The 17,822-nt window shown below is 43.9% G+C and overlaps 1 protein-coding gene across 7 annotated transcripts in view; it reads left to right on the top strand.

Annotated features, from left to right (window-relative positions):
* Positions 1 to 13,951, top strand: part of MVB12B (multivesicular body subunit 12B) — a 431,719-nt gene extending 417,768 nt beyond the window's left edge. For 6 of the 7 annotated variants that reach the window (XM_063936805.1, XM_063936806.1, XM_063936809.1 and 3 more), the window contains one exon: positions 12,575 to 13,951. In XM_063936805.1, coding sequence (XP_063792875.1) covers positions 12,575 to 12,661 — 87 coding nt within the window. In that variant the 3' untranslated portion in view covers positions 12,662 to 13,951. Of the gene's footprint in view, positions 1 to 1,891; positions 1,931 to 12,574 lie in introns of all 7 variants that reach the window. The other variant, XM_063936808.1, reaches the window with a different exon arrangement.
* Positions 13,952 to 17,822: the final 3,871 nt, after the last annotated feature.

Raw genomic sequence — 17,822 nt, 5'->3', positions numbered from 1 at the left:
TTGTCTCACACCAATCAGTGGAAAAGGAAGAACTCTCCAGGACCTCACAATAAGCCTGTATATAGCGTACCCAGTGAAATCGGAGGGCACCTCACCTGCCACACTTACCCAAACCAGTTAGATTACGCAAGGGTGCTCTCTAATAGACTCTTCTATCACCTGACGCTAATAACCTGCTGACTATTGTTTATTGGACTTGTAACCAAATATATGGTATTTGTACAAACACAATTGTGTTTCTCTTTGTGCGACAAATGTTAAAACAGTTGTATGTGTAAAACAGACAATCACACTCAACACTGAGTGCTACAGGGGACAGTACTACAGGTATCCGGACTCTGGGTCAACAGCACTTAGGTCGACACACCTTAGGTCAGTGCCTATTGGTCGACACCAGAAATAGGTCGACACTGCCATTAGGTCGACATGGAAAAAGTTCGACATCCGTTTTTTATATTTTTTTTGTGAACTTTGTCATACTTTACGATCCACGTGGACTACAATTGGGAACGGTAACCTGTGCCAAGCACAGCGGTAGCGGAGCGAGGCACCTTGCCCGAAGCGAGGGGACACGGTGCACTAATTGGGGTTCCCGGTAACTTTACGAAGAAAACGACACCAAAGAAATTACAAAACTCATGTCGACCTTTCTCCATGTCGACCTAATGGCTGTGTCGATTTATTTTTTGTGTCAGCCTACTCGCTGTCGACCTAATGTGTTGACTGTCGACCCTGAGTCCCAGATCTGTACTACATTCTATACCCATTTTGAAACTACAGCTGCTGCAGCAGATACCCGGTCTACTCCTCATCACATCATATATTTGGCTCCAGACACCCCTATTGCTCATGGCACTGGAAGGTGGAGACCAGAGATGGGCATGTGGGGGCATTTAATGTACAATGAAGGGGCATGTGGGGTGATCTAATGGCATATGGGGATTTCTGAGAGTCCTATAAGGGGCATAGGGGGGGTTATTATCATTTTTTCCCCTTCAGAATTAAAATGTGCCCACCTCAGTGACCAGCACCTTGCCCTACAGCAGAGATTTTCAACCTTTTACAACTCACGGCACACTGAACAAGATCTTAATATTGACAAGGCACATTCAGATATAATGGTGATGCATGGTGCAGTTGCGTGTCCTAGGATGTCATGTTGCAGCTTCTCCATAGGTAACGCCTGAGCCACATCTGAGAAAGCCAGAAGAGCCCAACACCTCCCGGGACCAAAATTAGAACTGGCTCTGCAACCACTAACCCCACCAGTATTGATCGTTCTAGGGCCTCAGTAGCGGCAAAACACTGACGGGCCTGGCTGTGCTTCTATGGCGGCACACCTGGAGACTACTCAGCGCACACTAGTGTTGCCACGGCACAGTGGTTGAAAAACCTTGCCCTAGAGTGAGCACTAATAATGCAACCCACTGCTTCCAACCAGTGGTTCACGTATGTAATCAACCTTTATGCCACTTACACCATCACTCCAATAGCTTCCCCAGATAGAGTACATCATCTGAAGTGCGCACAGCACCGATTTACTCTAAGTATTCTCTTTAGAACTGAAGTTCAGAGCAGGTCCACATACATGTTTTACTGCCGCCAGCAAGAATTTACTAAAGCTGAGATTACTCTGCTTCTCTCCGTGCTAGATAAGGACGGCGGGCGGTCCTGCTACAGGGTTTTCACTCCGGGATCAGCCAATAGTATTCTGTTAAGGATTTATCATTTATGGGGCAGCGATTAGACTTGATAATTATGTGTGGAAATTCACATTGAAGAAATTGGTTTATGAAAGCAGAGAAAGCTCCATACTGGAAAATAAATCTGATTTATCTTTGCGTTTGGTAAATCAATGAATGACATTTTATTAAAAGTGCTTTTTTTTTAGGGCTAGAATCCCACTGCAGAAAATCTTTGCTCATAAAAGGTAAATGAACATGTTGTACAGAGTGAGATTTACTTCTATTCACCATGGATTCTTGCTGGTTGTTACGGGGGGTTATTTGTAGAGCTCTTTTAATAGTTTTAGCAGGTTCCCATTAATGAATGGTGCTTATGCTACCCTGGCATTATCTATTTAACAAAAAAACACATTTCTATGTATTTTATTTATTTTGTTTTTCCCTCAAAAATGCTTTCTGGATATTTTTATTTTCAGTTATCTGGAGCTCCAAACCTAAATCTGCTAAAGTTAATCTTATTTCTCCCATTATATTGCTGAAAATTCTTCTCATAGTATCTGTAGAGAGAGACATAATTTTCTAGATTGTGGGTAAATCAGCCTCATTGCTCCATGTGGCGTTAACACCAGGACCCATTCGACTCAGCATGCGCCAAGCATCTTTTGTGCATCTTTTTCTCCCGAAATACTACTTATTTGCAACCGGATGCTTCAAAATCCGTCACGAGACTGCACTGATTAATTGTGTCTGTGCGACTGAATATGTATACAAAGCACAACAAAAGTTAGCATGGAAAAATCTGCAGCTGCAACTTCGTATACAGGGTCAGACTCCGTGGCAAATAGATATATAAGTGTTGTATATCACCTTAATCAGTGCAGTACAGCGGACCACAGTTAGTGCAAACATACTGTATACTCTTGCAGGCTTGCTCCGCTTGCCACACTTCGAACATGGTTATTATTCCCTTTTGCCGTCCAAGTGGATAGTAAATCAAACACAAGTTGAAAAATCTGTGAAAACCCCACAAAAAACTTGTAACCATTGTCATGTCGACCTTTTGTATCTGTCAACCCTACTACATGTCGACCATATGGTGCCGACCTATTGACTGTCTGTCTAGGCGCTGTTGACCTATCATCCGGATACCGTTTGGCATGACCACTGCAATAGTGTATTAGGAGACATCTGTATTTATTTTTTTTCCAGACTGAATTTAAAAAAAAATAACATTATTTTGATAATTTCACCTCACAGAGGCACGTCAATCTTCCTAATATGCCAAAAAGTGTTTATTTATTTTTTTAATCGTGTGTGTGTGTATATATATATATATATATATATATATATATATATATATATATATTATTGTTATTTGATGCTTTCTGGTCGCCACCACAAATCCATTGTACAGAAGTAGCCACGATCATTGTGGATACATCTGCAGCGGACTGCACTCTCAGTGCAGCAAGGCGTGCGTGCGCTCTAGCTGCACCTGAGCTGCGTATTTAGCTGTCCCATTCATGCGTGTCTAAGGTTTCGGCATTAATCCATCTTTCCAAAACAGCAATAAAAACGGATTCCACACATTGGTTTTCATTACAAAAGCTGCAGTTAAAATTATGCATTTGTTTCTTTTTTTCTTTTTGTGTGTTTCAATGAAATGCATAGAATGTGTAGCAGTAATCTAGTAGCCCAACAAGCCATACTATTTTTAAAAATTTATTGATGTGAAGTTTTTTTTTTTAAATTCAACAATTTTTATTAGATTTTTTATAGAAATACAAGAACAGGGAAGACATTCATGATACAGACATACCAAAAACCGGAGAGAAACTGGTATAGTTACAATAATCCATCGTAAAGTGCTTTTAAGCCACATCAGTGAAATCACAGATACATAGTCGGTAATTGTAGGCTTGAGTAAGAGGTAAAGGATAAACAATCGTAACCTACATGAGGTCTAGGAGATGATGAAGACATTACCGACGTGCGTCTCAGCGTAAGAAATCACCATATATCTAAGGCTAAGCATACAATTCTACCTGAGGATTCACAGGACATCAGTATACCCGAGAGGTCAGTAAAGAAGACAGACAGGAGGGGGGGGGGGGGGGGGGGGGGGGGGGGGGGGAGAAACAAATGGGGGAAACAATACAAGTATAATCATATCATGAATGAGTAGCGGCCAAAGAAGTCTTAAGTAAAAATATTAAAGAAGTAATTCAGGCACGGTTAGCCATTCTAACCAAAGAGAAGGTTCAGTACCCATATGGCATCAGACTAAACATACAGCATGGGGTATTAAAATTAATATAATTGCATTTCCTAAGAAAACAGCAGGAGGTCCCAAAGGAACAGTACATGGGCCTAGGTTGTCAAGAGGCCCTATCGATTTGTCTATATAGATACCATGTTGTGGTCTCAAAAAGTTTATAGATGAACGACTGTACATCCGGGTCTAGAGTATCAATATACTTCTCCCACTTCTTGGCAAACCGCCTGACCCCCAATTCAATATCAGGAAGAGTAGCACGCCTATCAAAATAAATAATCCGGAGGGTCATGTGTTTCACAGCCATCAAAGAAGGGGTGGACGGTTTGATCCAATTATTAAGAATTTGTTTCTTGGCAATTGTCAGGATAACAGAGAGTACCGGAACAATATCTCTATCTTCAGGCCCAAGAGACCACTCCCTAAAATCAAGTAGCAAACAAGCCCTCGGGCATTTTATTAACCGTAAGTTAAATACTGTGTTGAGATAAGCGACCACCTTGTACCAAAACTTAGATATTTTCCGGCAAGACCACATATTGTGGTACAAGGTGGCACTCTGCGCAGTACATTTGATGCAACAGCCAGTGTCGTCTGGGACCATGTGTGCCCTCTGATTAGGCGCTATATATGCCCTTTGGAGCGTCTTCAAGTGAACCTCTCGCAAAGAGGCAGAGTATAAGAACCTAAAAGTGGGTAAAATGTTATCTTTAACAATTCAGCGCACGATCCCATATTGGGGACATCTCTGGACCATGAAGACAGCGCGGAATTCATGAGCCGGTCTCTACATGAGACCCTAAAGGTGTTTCTGAAGTAACTAAGATGGTAAGGACAATCTTTAGTAAGCACCATTAAGGTGCGCAGCGGGTCTGTGGTAGCCTCAGAAATCATTGGGTGAGATTGGGATTGAGCAAAGTGTCTAGCCTGCAAGTACATAAAAAATTCCCGGTGGGAAATACCGAATTTTATCTGGATATCAGAGAAAGAAAGCACTGCGTTGCCTCCTGGGTCGTATATGTCTCTAATAGCTGCGATCCCCTTTTCTCTCCAACTCAAAAAATGAGCATTATCAAGGCCAGGAAGGAAACATGGGTTACCCCAAAACGTAGTGTGAAGAGAGGTGTCAGGTTTTCTCTGGGCTTTAGTGTGAGTGGCCTGCCATGCTCGATATGTATGCCAAAATAAAATATTATGTTTTATCTCAGATGGGAGACGGGAGTTTGGGGTGTGTAAGAGTGCAGCAGGGGAGAAAGGATGGAATACGGCAAGTTCGTAAATACTGATCTGCCCCAAAGCCAGTCTGTGATATACCGGTACATCGCTGCTCTACTAAATAGGACAGGATACGGGATTCCCATACCTCCCTCTTCACGTAATAGCTGCAACCTAGCGTAGGGGACTCTTGGTCGTTTACCTGCCCATAGAAATCTAGTGAAACACTGTTTAAGAAAAAGGACATCTTTCTCAACAAGGGCAATAGGGAGCATAAGAAGGAAATAAGCAATCTTGGGAAAAACAAACAGATTTAATAACTTCTGCGCGACCCATAAGAGACAAGGGCAGAGACGCCAAGTCTGTGAGGATTTTAGACACCTTGGACAAAATAGGACCAAAATTAACCGCATATAGGTCCGGGAGGGAAGTAGGGATCTGAACCCCTAAATATCTAAGACTATCTCGAGCCACTGGAAATCGGGACAGGACCGGGTGTAATGGAAAGAGGGAAGAGTCTCCTGAAAGGAGGAGAAGCTTGGATTTAGATATATTAATTTTGTATCCCGCAAAGGAACCAAATTGTTCAATCAGGGAGACAATCGCAGGGATGGACGTATCAGGATGAGAAATAAATAGAAGCATGTCGTCAGCATACAGTGATAATTTTACCGTGGTGTCCATTATTTTTATGCCTGTAAATCTGGGAGAATTTCTCAGGGAAACAGCTAGGGGTTCTAAAGCTAAGGCAAATAATAAAGGTGACATGGTGCAGCCCTGACGTGTGCCACTCTGGATAAGAAAAGGGGATGAGAGGATACCATTCCCCAAGACTTGAGTCGAGGGAGATTCATATAATCGGGAAATAAGAGAGACAAAGTCCTCAGGTGCACCAAAGCGGTGGAGCGTTTCATACAGATGGTCCCAGGTGACCAGGTCGAACGCCTTTTCGGCATCAAGTGACAATAATACATTAGTGTCAGTGGGTTTGGAAAGCTGAAAGGCCTGCATAACAGTCAAGACCTTTCGGATATTGCTCACTGATTGCCGACCCCAGACAAATCCAGTCTGGTCTGTATGAACTATATCAGGGATTATGAATTTGAGTCTATTAGAGAGGATTTTAGTGAACAATTTATAATCCGTGTTTAGAAGGGAGATCGGACGATAAGTACTGGGAGACTCAGAATCCCGGCCGGGCTTCTGGATAACCTTTATGACTGCGGAATTAAAATATTGGGGCAAGGAAGCACCCTGCATAAAAGAATTAAATAATACAGAAAGAGGTTCGCACAGTCTAGTAGATAGAATTTTATAGTAGTCATTGGCGAAACCGTCAGGGCCCGGAGTCTTCCCAGTCTTCAGTCCAGCTATTGCTAAAGAAACTTCCTCAGTGGTGATAGGTGCAAGAAGAGAGGTACAGTGCGACTCTGACATTTGAGGCAGATCAGTAGAAGACCAAAAGCTGGACTTGTGGGTCTGGTTAATAACAGGACGTGCATAAAGAGTGGTATAAAAAGACTGTAGCACCTCAGCAATCTCGGCCGAGGTCCGTACTCTGTCCCCACCTTGGGTGAACAGAGAGTGAATGACCACTTTAGGGTGTCTGCCTTTTAACAAACGGGATAACAGTTTGCCAGACTTGTTGCCATATCTGTAAATGCCACAGTCTCTTGAAATTGAATATTTAGCTTCCATTTGAGAAAGGAGGGTATCAAACAGTGTTTTTTGTGTAAGGTACCGTTCCCTAGTAGAAGGGGAGGGGGAGGATTTAAATTCCTGAAAAGAGTGAGTAAGAGCCGCCTGGGCTTCCAAATATTGTGAGTTTAAATCTAAATCCCTTTTTTTACTATAGGACATAATGTGCCCCCTAATAACTGATTTTGACGCCTGCCAGAAAAGAGCAGGATCATCGCTCAGAGTTTCTCCATTGTGCGTATGATAATCCAGCCACGCTGCATCTAATGAGGAGCGGAATTTCAGAGAGCCACTTAAACGAGAGGGGAAGTGCCAGGAGCGAAAAGGGGATTTTTCTGAGAGGAGCATCAATTTCATCCAGCATAAAGCATGGTCCGAAATACAGATATCCTCAATTTTAGAGTCAGACACTTTTGAGAAAAAGGAGTCAGATAACAGCAGATAATCAATCCTCGAGAACGTGTGGTGCGCAGCTGAGAGGCATGTAAATTCCCTTTCTAATGGGTAGCATGCCACACATCCACTAAGGACAACTGCGAGCAAATATATGGGATACCAATACGTGGTAATGAGGGGGGAGCGCGAGGGGGGGGCGGATTTATCCAAGGTTGGAGAGGAATATAAATTAAAATCTCCATCCAGGATTATGGGAATTTCAGAGTAGTTTAGTGAACATGTTCGTATAAAATTGCTTAGAGTACTGATTGGGGGCATAAATATTACAAAGTAGGAACCTGGATGCATACAATGTGACATCGGCCAGTACATACCGACCCTGAGTGTCATCTAAAATCGCATGGACAGAGATAGGGACCGTGTGCCGTGCTAAAATAATCACTCCCCTAGCCTTAGAAGAGAAGGAGGAAGAGGCTACCACAGACCAACCCATAGTGTTCAGTTTTACCACCTCATTTGGCATAAGGTGAGATTCCTGAATGAAAACAACATCCATCCCCACCTTCCGAAGATAGAGCAAAATCTTTCTGCGTTTAGCTGGGGAGTTGATCCCTCCCACATTCCACGTGCCGACACTCAAACTAGCCATGCATCAAATGAACTGGGAAAACCTGAAAACCTGCGCAGTAACCATAATATCTACAGCCGCCGAAAAACGGATACAAAACATACCGGGGTGGACACATAGGGAGAAGAAGGGGAGGGGGAGAAGAAAAGAGGGACAGTGGCATAGAAAACACACAAAATATAACATTAACATTGTGAAAGAAAGTCCTGCTAAGGACAATCAATTGATGTGAAGTTTAAGAAGATCTTGTCTTTAGATTTCCTAGCACTTTCTGTAGTATAAGGTGTAACTACCAGGTGGGCACATTGTTTGAAAGACGGGGACTCTCCTCTTTCAAATGTGGGTTCCCATGAGTGTGTAGGTACCAGGATGGGGTAAATGCCACACGATAAGTGCCCTCCCTCTTCTGTCAGCTCTACTAGTATATATAGTGGCAGGTGCTCAATTAGCCTAGTGATATCATTCAGGTGCTTGAAAAGGAGAGGTATTTCAAAGCAAGAAAAATCCCGTCGCCAGCATACCGACAGCTGGGCGAGCGCAATTGAGCCCCTTGCGAGCTCGCTACGCGCGCCACGCTATCTATTCTCCCTCCAGGGGGGTCGTGGACCCCAAAGAGGGAGAAAAGGTGTCGGTATGCTGGCTGTCGAGATTCTGGCGCTGGTATACTGTGCGCCGGGATCCCGACAGCCGGCAAACTGAAGACCACCCCTGAATGATAACAGTAACCAGATTTAAATCCCACACAATATTAGAATTCAGAGATCTCGGTTACATATATTTGCGCAACTGTATGAATAAGCCCAAAAGCCGCGTCAAGGCCTCTCTGTATATTTGGGGTCCCTAGCGCTATGTGCAGGGTGTGGCACCCCAAAATACCAGCATAAGCCAGAAAGACAAGGGCAGCATTCCGGTGAAAAAACTATAATGTTAATAAATTAGTGTTAGGAAGCCGAAGCTATAAAGAGGGTGATACAAAAATGAGATGTAATTAAAATGGAGAAATAGTGTTAAAGAAATTAGTAAGTTATAAGTGTTAATAGAATGTAAAGGTATGCCACACTAAAGCCATCCAACTCACCAAGTCCAGGGGCACCATACCCCACACCTCCATTACCCCAATCTGGGTCTATGATTAACCAGCAAGGAGCCACATGATAATGGCTCCTTACTTAAATATATCTAAGCTAAGAGCTACCTATCTTGGAGCAACCCCATAATGCTCCATATGGCATGTCAGGGCCTGCACCTCCTCCTAATGCAGGAACCTCTCTGCCTCTCACAACAGACATATATAGTGGCAGGTGCTCAATTAGCCTAGTGATATCATTCAGGTGCTTGAAAGGGAGGGGTATTTCTAAGCAAGATAAAAAAGGCATTTGTTTCCCCCAGCACCCTGAATGATAACATTAACCAGATTTAAATCCCACACAATATTAGAATTCAGAGATCTCGGTTACATATATTTGTGCAAATGTATGAATAAGCCCCAAAGCCGCGTCAAGGCCTCTCTGTATATTTGGGGTCCCTAGCGCTATATCCAGATGCAGGGTGTGGCACCACAAAAAAACAGCATAAGCCAGAAAGCCCAGGGCAGCATACTGGTGAAAAAACTGTAGTGTTAATAGGTTAATTGAGCACCAGGTGACATCATTTGAAAGAGTAGACTTTTTCCACTTTCAAATAAAATTGCCCCTGAGTTTACTGACCCAGGATTGAAGATCGTTTCCTCCATCCCTGTACATTGTAACGATTTCTACAGTACGGGGGTGTTCTCTTACGATCACCAGAGAATTATTTTTCTGGAGCCAAATAATTTAATAGATGGCACTCCTTCCTATCAAACAAGTGCACTCCTCAGAATCTGGGTGCCAAGATTGAAGAGACAGAGCACTTTAAATGCTCTCTCTCAATTTTCCTGGTTTGTAAAAATGACTACAGTGTTTTGCCTAGAAGGGAATTGGGGCTAAATGACATTGCATCCTTACATGATGACATGTTGTCATCAAACTACCCCTACCATGTCTAAGCAGCACCAACTATAAATGGGGAATTTTAGATAATTTTACCCCCGTCCTCCCTTCCATTTGAACCCCTGCAGTGCTTAGGACAAGTGAAGTGGTTAAATGAAGTAAATCTAGACTACGCACTAATAGTGGAGCAAATATCTTATAGCTTGTTTCTTTTTGGGGGTTTTCGTGCCATATTATGCCAATCGTATACATTTTTTTAGAAGGGATTGCCATGTATTCATGTTGTCTGCATTCTCGCCCTGACTATCAGAAAGCCTTACTCCCCCCATTTCTTGTTATGTTATACAGTAATTGGGCCTTTCCTCACAACATGTGATAGTTCTCTAGTGGGTGTATACATGTTTTGTTTAGTTTTTTTGCCTCACAAACGTTACTGGGATTTGTGACTAGTTATGGAGATATGAGTTCAGCAAGGTAATTCACAGAAGCATTCGTGTGCTTAAGAAAATAAATGTTGTGCGGATTTGTTCCATTTACAAAAGGATATTGTTTTAGGTAGTAAAATGTTATGGAACCTATTTATCATTAGAAGCAGTGGGTCCTCAAAATGTTTAACTCCTTATTGCTGCATATCATGGCATTTAGTAATGATTTTCGGGACTATTTATCAAAATTATCTTGCCACAGTACTGACTCCAATAAGTACGCACTCCAGCAAAGAACAGTAGTAAAATTGCTTACACCATCACTTTGCTGCTGGGTTCGGACCTGGCTTACCTAACTGCATATGCACACTACTGGTCCATGCATGTACAAATATAGGCGGTCAGGGAGGGATCAGTCTCTGGCATAAAAAAAAAAATCAAGCGGTAAAGTGCCAGATAAATTGGTGCATACTTCATTCCCCATTGAGGTTTAAGGTACTGCAGTACTTTGTTGAATTTATGAGATACCTCTGATCTCTCCAGTGTTTAGCATTTGCTATATAGATATATTTTTTCTGCTGAAAATGTGTCTTAGACACAATGTGATGTGACTAGTACGCATCAGGAGACTGTGCTGATTCATTTGATATGACACTTGTATATTGTGTGTGACTGAGTCTATATACAGAGCATAAAGGAACTTGATATGGGCATAGCTGTGACTGCGACATTGTAGCACTTCATATACAGATTCAGCATTGGTGTTTTTCTAATGGCTGCAATTTGTGCGATGCACACGGGCCCCTGGGTCCACAGAGGGCCCACTCCGCACACATTGCACTCCTATTTTAATAGTTACATTTCCAGAGTCCAGCGTCGGGAGCTGCATTCGCTGTAAAAATCGCAGCCAAAATGGCCGCCACGCATGCGCAGTAGTCAAATTGGTTTCCGGAACATGGCGGGCGCCATGTTTCTGGAGACCTGCGCATACGCAGTCGACTCCGGTACAGTGCCGGACACTACTGCGTTGTACAGAGGAGGGGGCCCACCCAGAGGTGCATGCGGACCCCCTCCTTTGTTAAAATGCCCCTGAGATTCAGAGTCTGTCGCACACAGATATGCAAGTATTGCATATCAGATTAATCAGCACAGTCTCCTTGTGTGTCCTAAACGCAACGTGTTGCGCCTAAGATGCGTTTTTGGCAGCAATGATCATTTTGCAGCAATGTTGTATAAGGACACATCCGTACCAGTACTTCTACAAGAAAAAATAGTAATCCTGTACACTGTATTTAGTACATTATTAGTGAATTAAGATGTAAAATTCAGGAAAAAGTTCTCAAGCAAGGGTTTTGCTACCTATAACAGAGTGTCTGAGTCGCACCAGGTGTCTTATCATGTGGCTTAAAAGGATAGGCGTATGAGCGCACATCATTACACTGCACTATCATGTATCAGTCTCATCAATCTCACTAAACTGTACAGTGTGTGCCTCTGTCCTGGTATCTTACTCTCATATTAGTAGGGCTGTACATAATATGAGGGTTCTGTTCTTTCTTGTGTAAGGGATTTAGACCATTTTGGTTGTTTTTCATGTGAATTAAAATATTCTTTTACGGTTTTCTTCTCATGGGTTTGTTTTGTTTTTGCTTTTTTTAAATATAACTGTACCAGGAAGGGGATATGGTTAAGAATTGGCCTGTTAAACGGTCTAATCTGTGTGAAGTCATTCCTGGTAATCACAAAGAGTAGCTCTCATTAGTCAGTGTGGTGTAAAATCGCCCCTATATACCCAGGTCTTGTGACAATAACAATCACTGTACCAAAATTAGACAATACTTATTTGTGTTTTTTCGTTGCATTTAAGTTGAGTCTAAATGCTGCTTCCTCCCCGTTATTGCGTTTCCATGTATTTCTAAACTGCAATATAAAAATGCATGCAAAAACCAGCATCAAACTCTAATGTTTTTAATGTGTTTAAAAGTGAAGGTGTCCATAATCTGCATTTTAAAATTATTGATCTGTGTATTGCAGGTTAGCACACATGTTAAGCAAAAAACAACAAAATAATTTCACGGGAGTTCTTGGACATTTACAATGACAAGTCTTCCATAAGCAACCACCGATTTTCAGTTGGAGACCTGCAGTTTTAAAATTGACCACAAGATGGCAGTGTTCAGATATTGTTTTAACCTTGGCCAAAACATCTGAAACTTTGTTTAGTTCTTTGCCTCACAGTAACCAGTATTCATAACAATCTTTTCCATTGTGTCTTTCCACAGTATGATTACAGCTTCAGAACAGAACAAAGCGCTGCAGCCCGCCTGCCACCAAGTCCTGCCCGCTGCCAGCAGATGCCTCCGCCATGAAGAAAGGAAAGACAGATAATGGATTTGACACGCACAAATACAGTACTACTGAGCAGAACCCATTGCTGCTGACCCTAACTTCTAACCTCTGCCCAGCCAGAGTGGCAGAAATGAAGAGTTGGTGGAATTTTTTCTAACAGAATATGTTTTTTGTATTGGTATTTTGTAAATATAGCTACTAAAAAGAACAAAACCCCCCCTACGTATTGAGTTGTATTCCAGTGGTGAGCCTTCCCAGGCTCAGTTGCGATACAGTATTAATCAGTACCAAGTATGACTGCATACTTCCAGTATCTAGAACAGTGCTACTAGTGACTATGGTTGGGACAGGGTGTGGTAGCATCATGTTACAGTGAAAGCTTAAGAAGAGGCACATACGTTACCCACACATATACAATGTGTTGCACGGCATCTTCTAAACATGTTACAATAAAAGCAAATGTGTATTGTGCATGGACAGCTGTGATTAATATATTCATATACCATAGAATATTTCACAGATTAAATATACATGCCGCAGTTATCTGTGTATATCATTGCTCCTGTTTATTGCTACACAAGCTTCCATATTGCTCCATGCAACTACAACAGATAACCATGCCCATAGCTTCCGCTCTTTGCATTAGCTTGCTACCTTTTCTCTAAACCAAAGGTTCCCAAACTCTCTCCTCTAGGCACCCTTAGAGTGCAGGTTTTAAGGATAGCCATGCTTGAACACAGGTGATTTAAGTAGTACCTCTGTCAGTTTTGAGTATACCATCTGTACTTAAGCATGGATATCCTTTAAAACCTGGACTGGTTGGGTGCCTTGAGGACCAAGTACGGGAACCACTGGTCTAAACCATGCTGAAGGATTCCATCACCCTTTCTCATTGAAGATATTGGGAGTTGTAGTTCACCATTAGGAAAACCCCTGACTGTCTACTGATACTGTACCTGCACTGTTAAAGATTAATTATGGCCAATTTATGAGTGTTATTCTTTATATGTCCAGAAAAACAAGTGGGTGCAACTTACTCTTCTCCACCATCCTCTTTTCTCTGGATATTTTACATTTTTAATGCAAGTCAGAGCGGCTGTACTGTATTAATGAAACCAGAATATCTTCTCTTCCAATGGAAAACAGTTGACCAACGTCCAAAGTCCAGTTCTCCAATACAACTACAAGCGATTACCTTTAAGGCACACTTAAAGAAATGTAAAGGAACGCTAACCATATATTTTTTATTTTGTCTTAGAGACATATTGTATGATGTATTAAAAAAATAAAAATGTAGTAATGACGATGAAGTTCCTAGTAAGACAGCTTTTAGCTCTAAACTTTCAGTGCAGTCACCACTCCCCCCCCCCCCCCCCCCCCACCCCCTTTCCTCATATTTTCTTATCTCCTCATAGCTTTCCTTGTCAAATGTAGCACAGTACAGTAGGTTGGGGGCATGATCATGCAGTACAGGTGGCATAATGATCCAGTTGTTTTTCAGGACCTTTGACCATCCCCACTTCTGATCCTAATCTTTCACAAATACATTTTGTAATACAGTACACCACTTTTTAAGCCCTTTGTAATAGCCCTACCGGTTATTAGAGCTTACTATATTGGAAGAGAAAATCTTCTTTTCTCTAACGTCCTAGAGGATGCTGGGACTCCGTAAGGACCATGGGGAATAGACGGGCTCCACAGGAGACATGGGCACTTTAAGAAAGACTATAGACTCTGGGTGTGCACTGGCTCCTCCCTCTATGCCCCTCCTCCAGACCTCAGTTTTAGACTGTGCCCAGAGGAAGATGGGTGCACTGCAGGGAGCTCTCCTGAGTTTCCTGCTAAGAAAGCATTTTGTTAGGTTTTTTTCTTATTTTCAGGGAGCTCTGCTGGCAACAGACTCCCTGCATCGAGGGACTGAGGAGAGAGGAGCAGACCTACTTAAATGATAGGCTCTGGAACACAGGTTCGTCCTGGGCGTTCATCCCAGAGCCGCGCCGCCGTTCTCCTCACAGAGCCGGAAGAAAGAAGACTACTGAGGCGGCAGAAGCCCTCGGGTGCTTCACTGAGGTAACGCACAGCACTGCAGCTGTGCGTCATTGCTCCCATACACCTCACACACTCCGGTCACTGTAAGGTGTACAGGTGGGCTGATACATGTATATAAAAGAGCCCCCGCCATATTTTATTAAGTTTGAGCGGGACAGAAGCCCGCCGCCGAGGGGGCGGGGCTTCTCCCTCAGCACTCACCAGCGCCATTTTCTCTCCACAGCACCGCTGAGAGGAAGCTCCCCGGACTCTCCCCTGCTTGACACACGGTGAAAGAGGGTTTTAAAGTAGAGGGGGGGGGGGACATAATTGGCGATTATACATCACAGCAGCGCTACTGGGTAAACATTCTGTGTTTTTCTCCGGGGTCATATAGCGCTGGGGTGTGTGCTGGCATACTCTCTCTCTCTGTCTCTCCAAAGGGCCTAAAGGAGAACCTGTCTTCAGAAAAGAGTTTCCCTGTGTGTGTGGAGTGTGTCGGTACGCGTGTGTCGACATGTTTGACGATGAAGGCCCGCCTAAGGAGGAGGGGGAGTGCATGATTGTCAGGTCGCCGTCGGCAACGCCGACACCGGACTGGATGGATATGTGGAATGTCTTGAATGCTAATGTAAATTTATTGCATACGAGATTAGACAAGACTGAGGCTAGGGATCAGTCAGGTAGTCAGACCATGCCTGTCCCAGTGGCACCGGGACCTTCTGGGTCTCAGAAACGCACATTATCCCAGATCACTGACACAGATACCGACACGGATTCAGATTCCAGTGTCGACTATGAGGATGCAAAATTACAGCCAAAAGTGGCTAAAGGTATTCGTTACATGATCATTGCTATTAAAGAGGTTTTGCATATTACTGAGGAACCCCCTGTCCCTGACACGAGGGTACACATGTATAAAGAGAAAAAGCCTGAGATCACCTTTCCGTCCTCATTTGAGCTAAGCAAATTGTGGGAAAAGGCTTGGGAATCTCCAGACAGGAGACTACAAGTTCCCAAAAGGATTCTTATGGCGTATCCCTTCCCACAAAAGGACAGGATACGATGGGAATCTTCGCCTAAAGTAGACAAGGCGTTGACACGCTTATCCAAGAAGGTGGCACTGCCTTCCCAGGATACTGCTACCCTCAAGGATCCTGCGGATCGTAAGCAGGAAGTTACCATGAAGTACATTTACACACATTCTGGTACTATTGTTAGGCCGGCTATGGCATCGGCCTGGGTTTGTATTGCTGTCGCAGCATGGACAGATTCCTTGTCTACAGAGATTGAGACCCTAGATAAGGATACCATTCTAATGACCCTAGAGCATATCAAGGATGCTGCGTTATATATGAGGGATGCTCACAGAGACATTTGTTTACTAAGCGCCAGAATAAATGCTATGTCTATTTCTGCTAGGCAACTCTTGTGGACCCGACAGTGGACGGGGGATGCCGACTCAAAGCGGCATATGGAGTCGTTGCCTTACAAGGGGGAGGAGTTGTTTGGAGAAGGCCTCTCGGACCTTGTCTCTACTGCTACGGCTGGTAAATCGAATTTTTTACCTTATGTTCCCCCACAACATACCAAGAAGGCACCTCATTACCAAATGCAGTCCTGTCGTTCAAATAAAAGCAAAAAGGTACGGGGATCGTCCTTCTCTTGCCAGAGGTAAAGGCAAGGGAAAAAAGCTGCACACAGCTAGTTCCCAGGAGCAGAAGTCCCCCCCTACGTCTGCAAAATCCACCGCATGACGCTGGGACTTCCCTGGGGGGGCCAGATCAAGTAGGGGCACGTCTTCGATTTTTCAGCCACGTCTGGGTTCACTCACAGGTGGGTCCCTGGGCAATAGAGATTGTTTCTCAGGGATACAGGCTGGAATTCGAAGAGATGCCTCCTCGCCGGTTTTTCAAATCGGCTCTGCCAGCTTTTCCATCAGAAAGGGAGTTAGTGTTAACTGCAATTCAAAAATTGTACCTGCAGCAGGTGATAGTCAAGGTTCCTCTTCTCCAGCAAGGAAAGGGGTATTACTCAACCATGTTTGTGGTTCCGAAACCGGACGGTTCGGTCAGACCCATTTTGAATCTGAAATCCCTGAACCTGTACTTGAAAAAGTTCAAGTTCAAGATGGAATCGCTCAGAGCGGTCATCGCCAGCCTGGAGGTGGGGGATTGGATGTTTTCCCTGGACATAAAGGATGTTCCGATTTTTCTTCCTCACCAGGCGTTCCTGAGATTTGCGGTACAGGACTGTCATTACCAATTTCAGACGTTGCCGTTTGGGCTTTCCACGGCCCCGAGAATTTTCACCAAGGTAATTGCGGAAATGATGGTGCTCCTGCGCAAGCAGGGTGTCACAATTATCCCATACTTGGACGATCTCCTCATAAAGGCGAGATCTCGAGAGAAGTTACTGGACAGCGCGTCACTGTCAGTGAGGACGTTGCAACAGCACGACTGGATTCTCAATATTCCGAAGTCCCAGCTGGTTCCTACAACGCGTCTGACCTTTTTGGGCCTGATTCTGGACACAGAACAGAAAAAGGTTTTTCTTCCGATGGAAAAGGCTCAGGAGCTCATAGCTCTGGTCAGGAACCTATTAAAGCCAAAAAAGGTTTCAGTGCTTCACTGCACCCGTGTCCTGGGGAAGATGGTGGCCTCGGACGAGGCCATCCCCTTCGGCAGGTTCCATGCGAGGACTTTTCAATGGGACCTACTGGACAAATGGTCCGGGTCTCATTTACAAATGCATCAAAGGATCACCCTGTCTCCCAGAGCCAGGATATCTCTCCTGTGGTGGCTGCACAGTGCTCACCTCCTGGAAGGCCGCAGGTTCGGCATTCAGGACTGGATCCTGGTGACCACGGACGCGAGCCTCCGAGGTTGGGGAGCAGTCACACAGGGAAGAAATTTCCAAGGACTTTGGTCAAGTCAAGAGACTTGTCTTCACATCAACATCCTGGAACTAAGGGCCATATACAACGCCCTACGTCAGGCGGAGATCTTACTTCGCAATCGACCAGTTCTGATCCAGTCAGACAACATCACCGCAGTAGCTCATGTAAACCGCCAAGGCGGCACGAGGAGCAAAGTGGCACTGGCGGAAGCCACCAGAATTCTTCGCTGGGCGGAGAATCATGTAAGCGCTCTG

This window comes from Pseudophryne corroboree, chromosome 8, assembly GCF_028390025.1.
Source record: "Pseudophryne corroboree isolate aPseCor3 chromosome 8, aPseCor3.hap2, whole genome shotgun sequence".
Taxonomy (NCBI): Eukaryota; Metazoa; Chordata; class Amphibia; order Anura; family Myobatrachidae; genus Pseudophryne; species Pseudophryne corroboree.
This window is presented reverse-complemented; position numbering and strand designations above follow the sequence as displayed.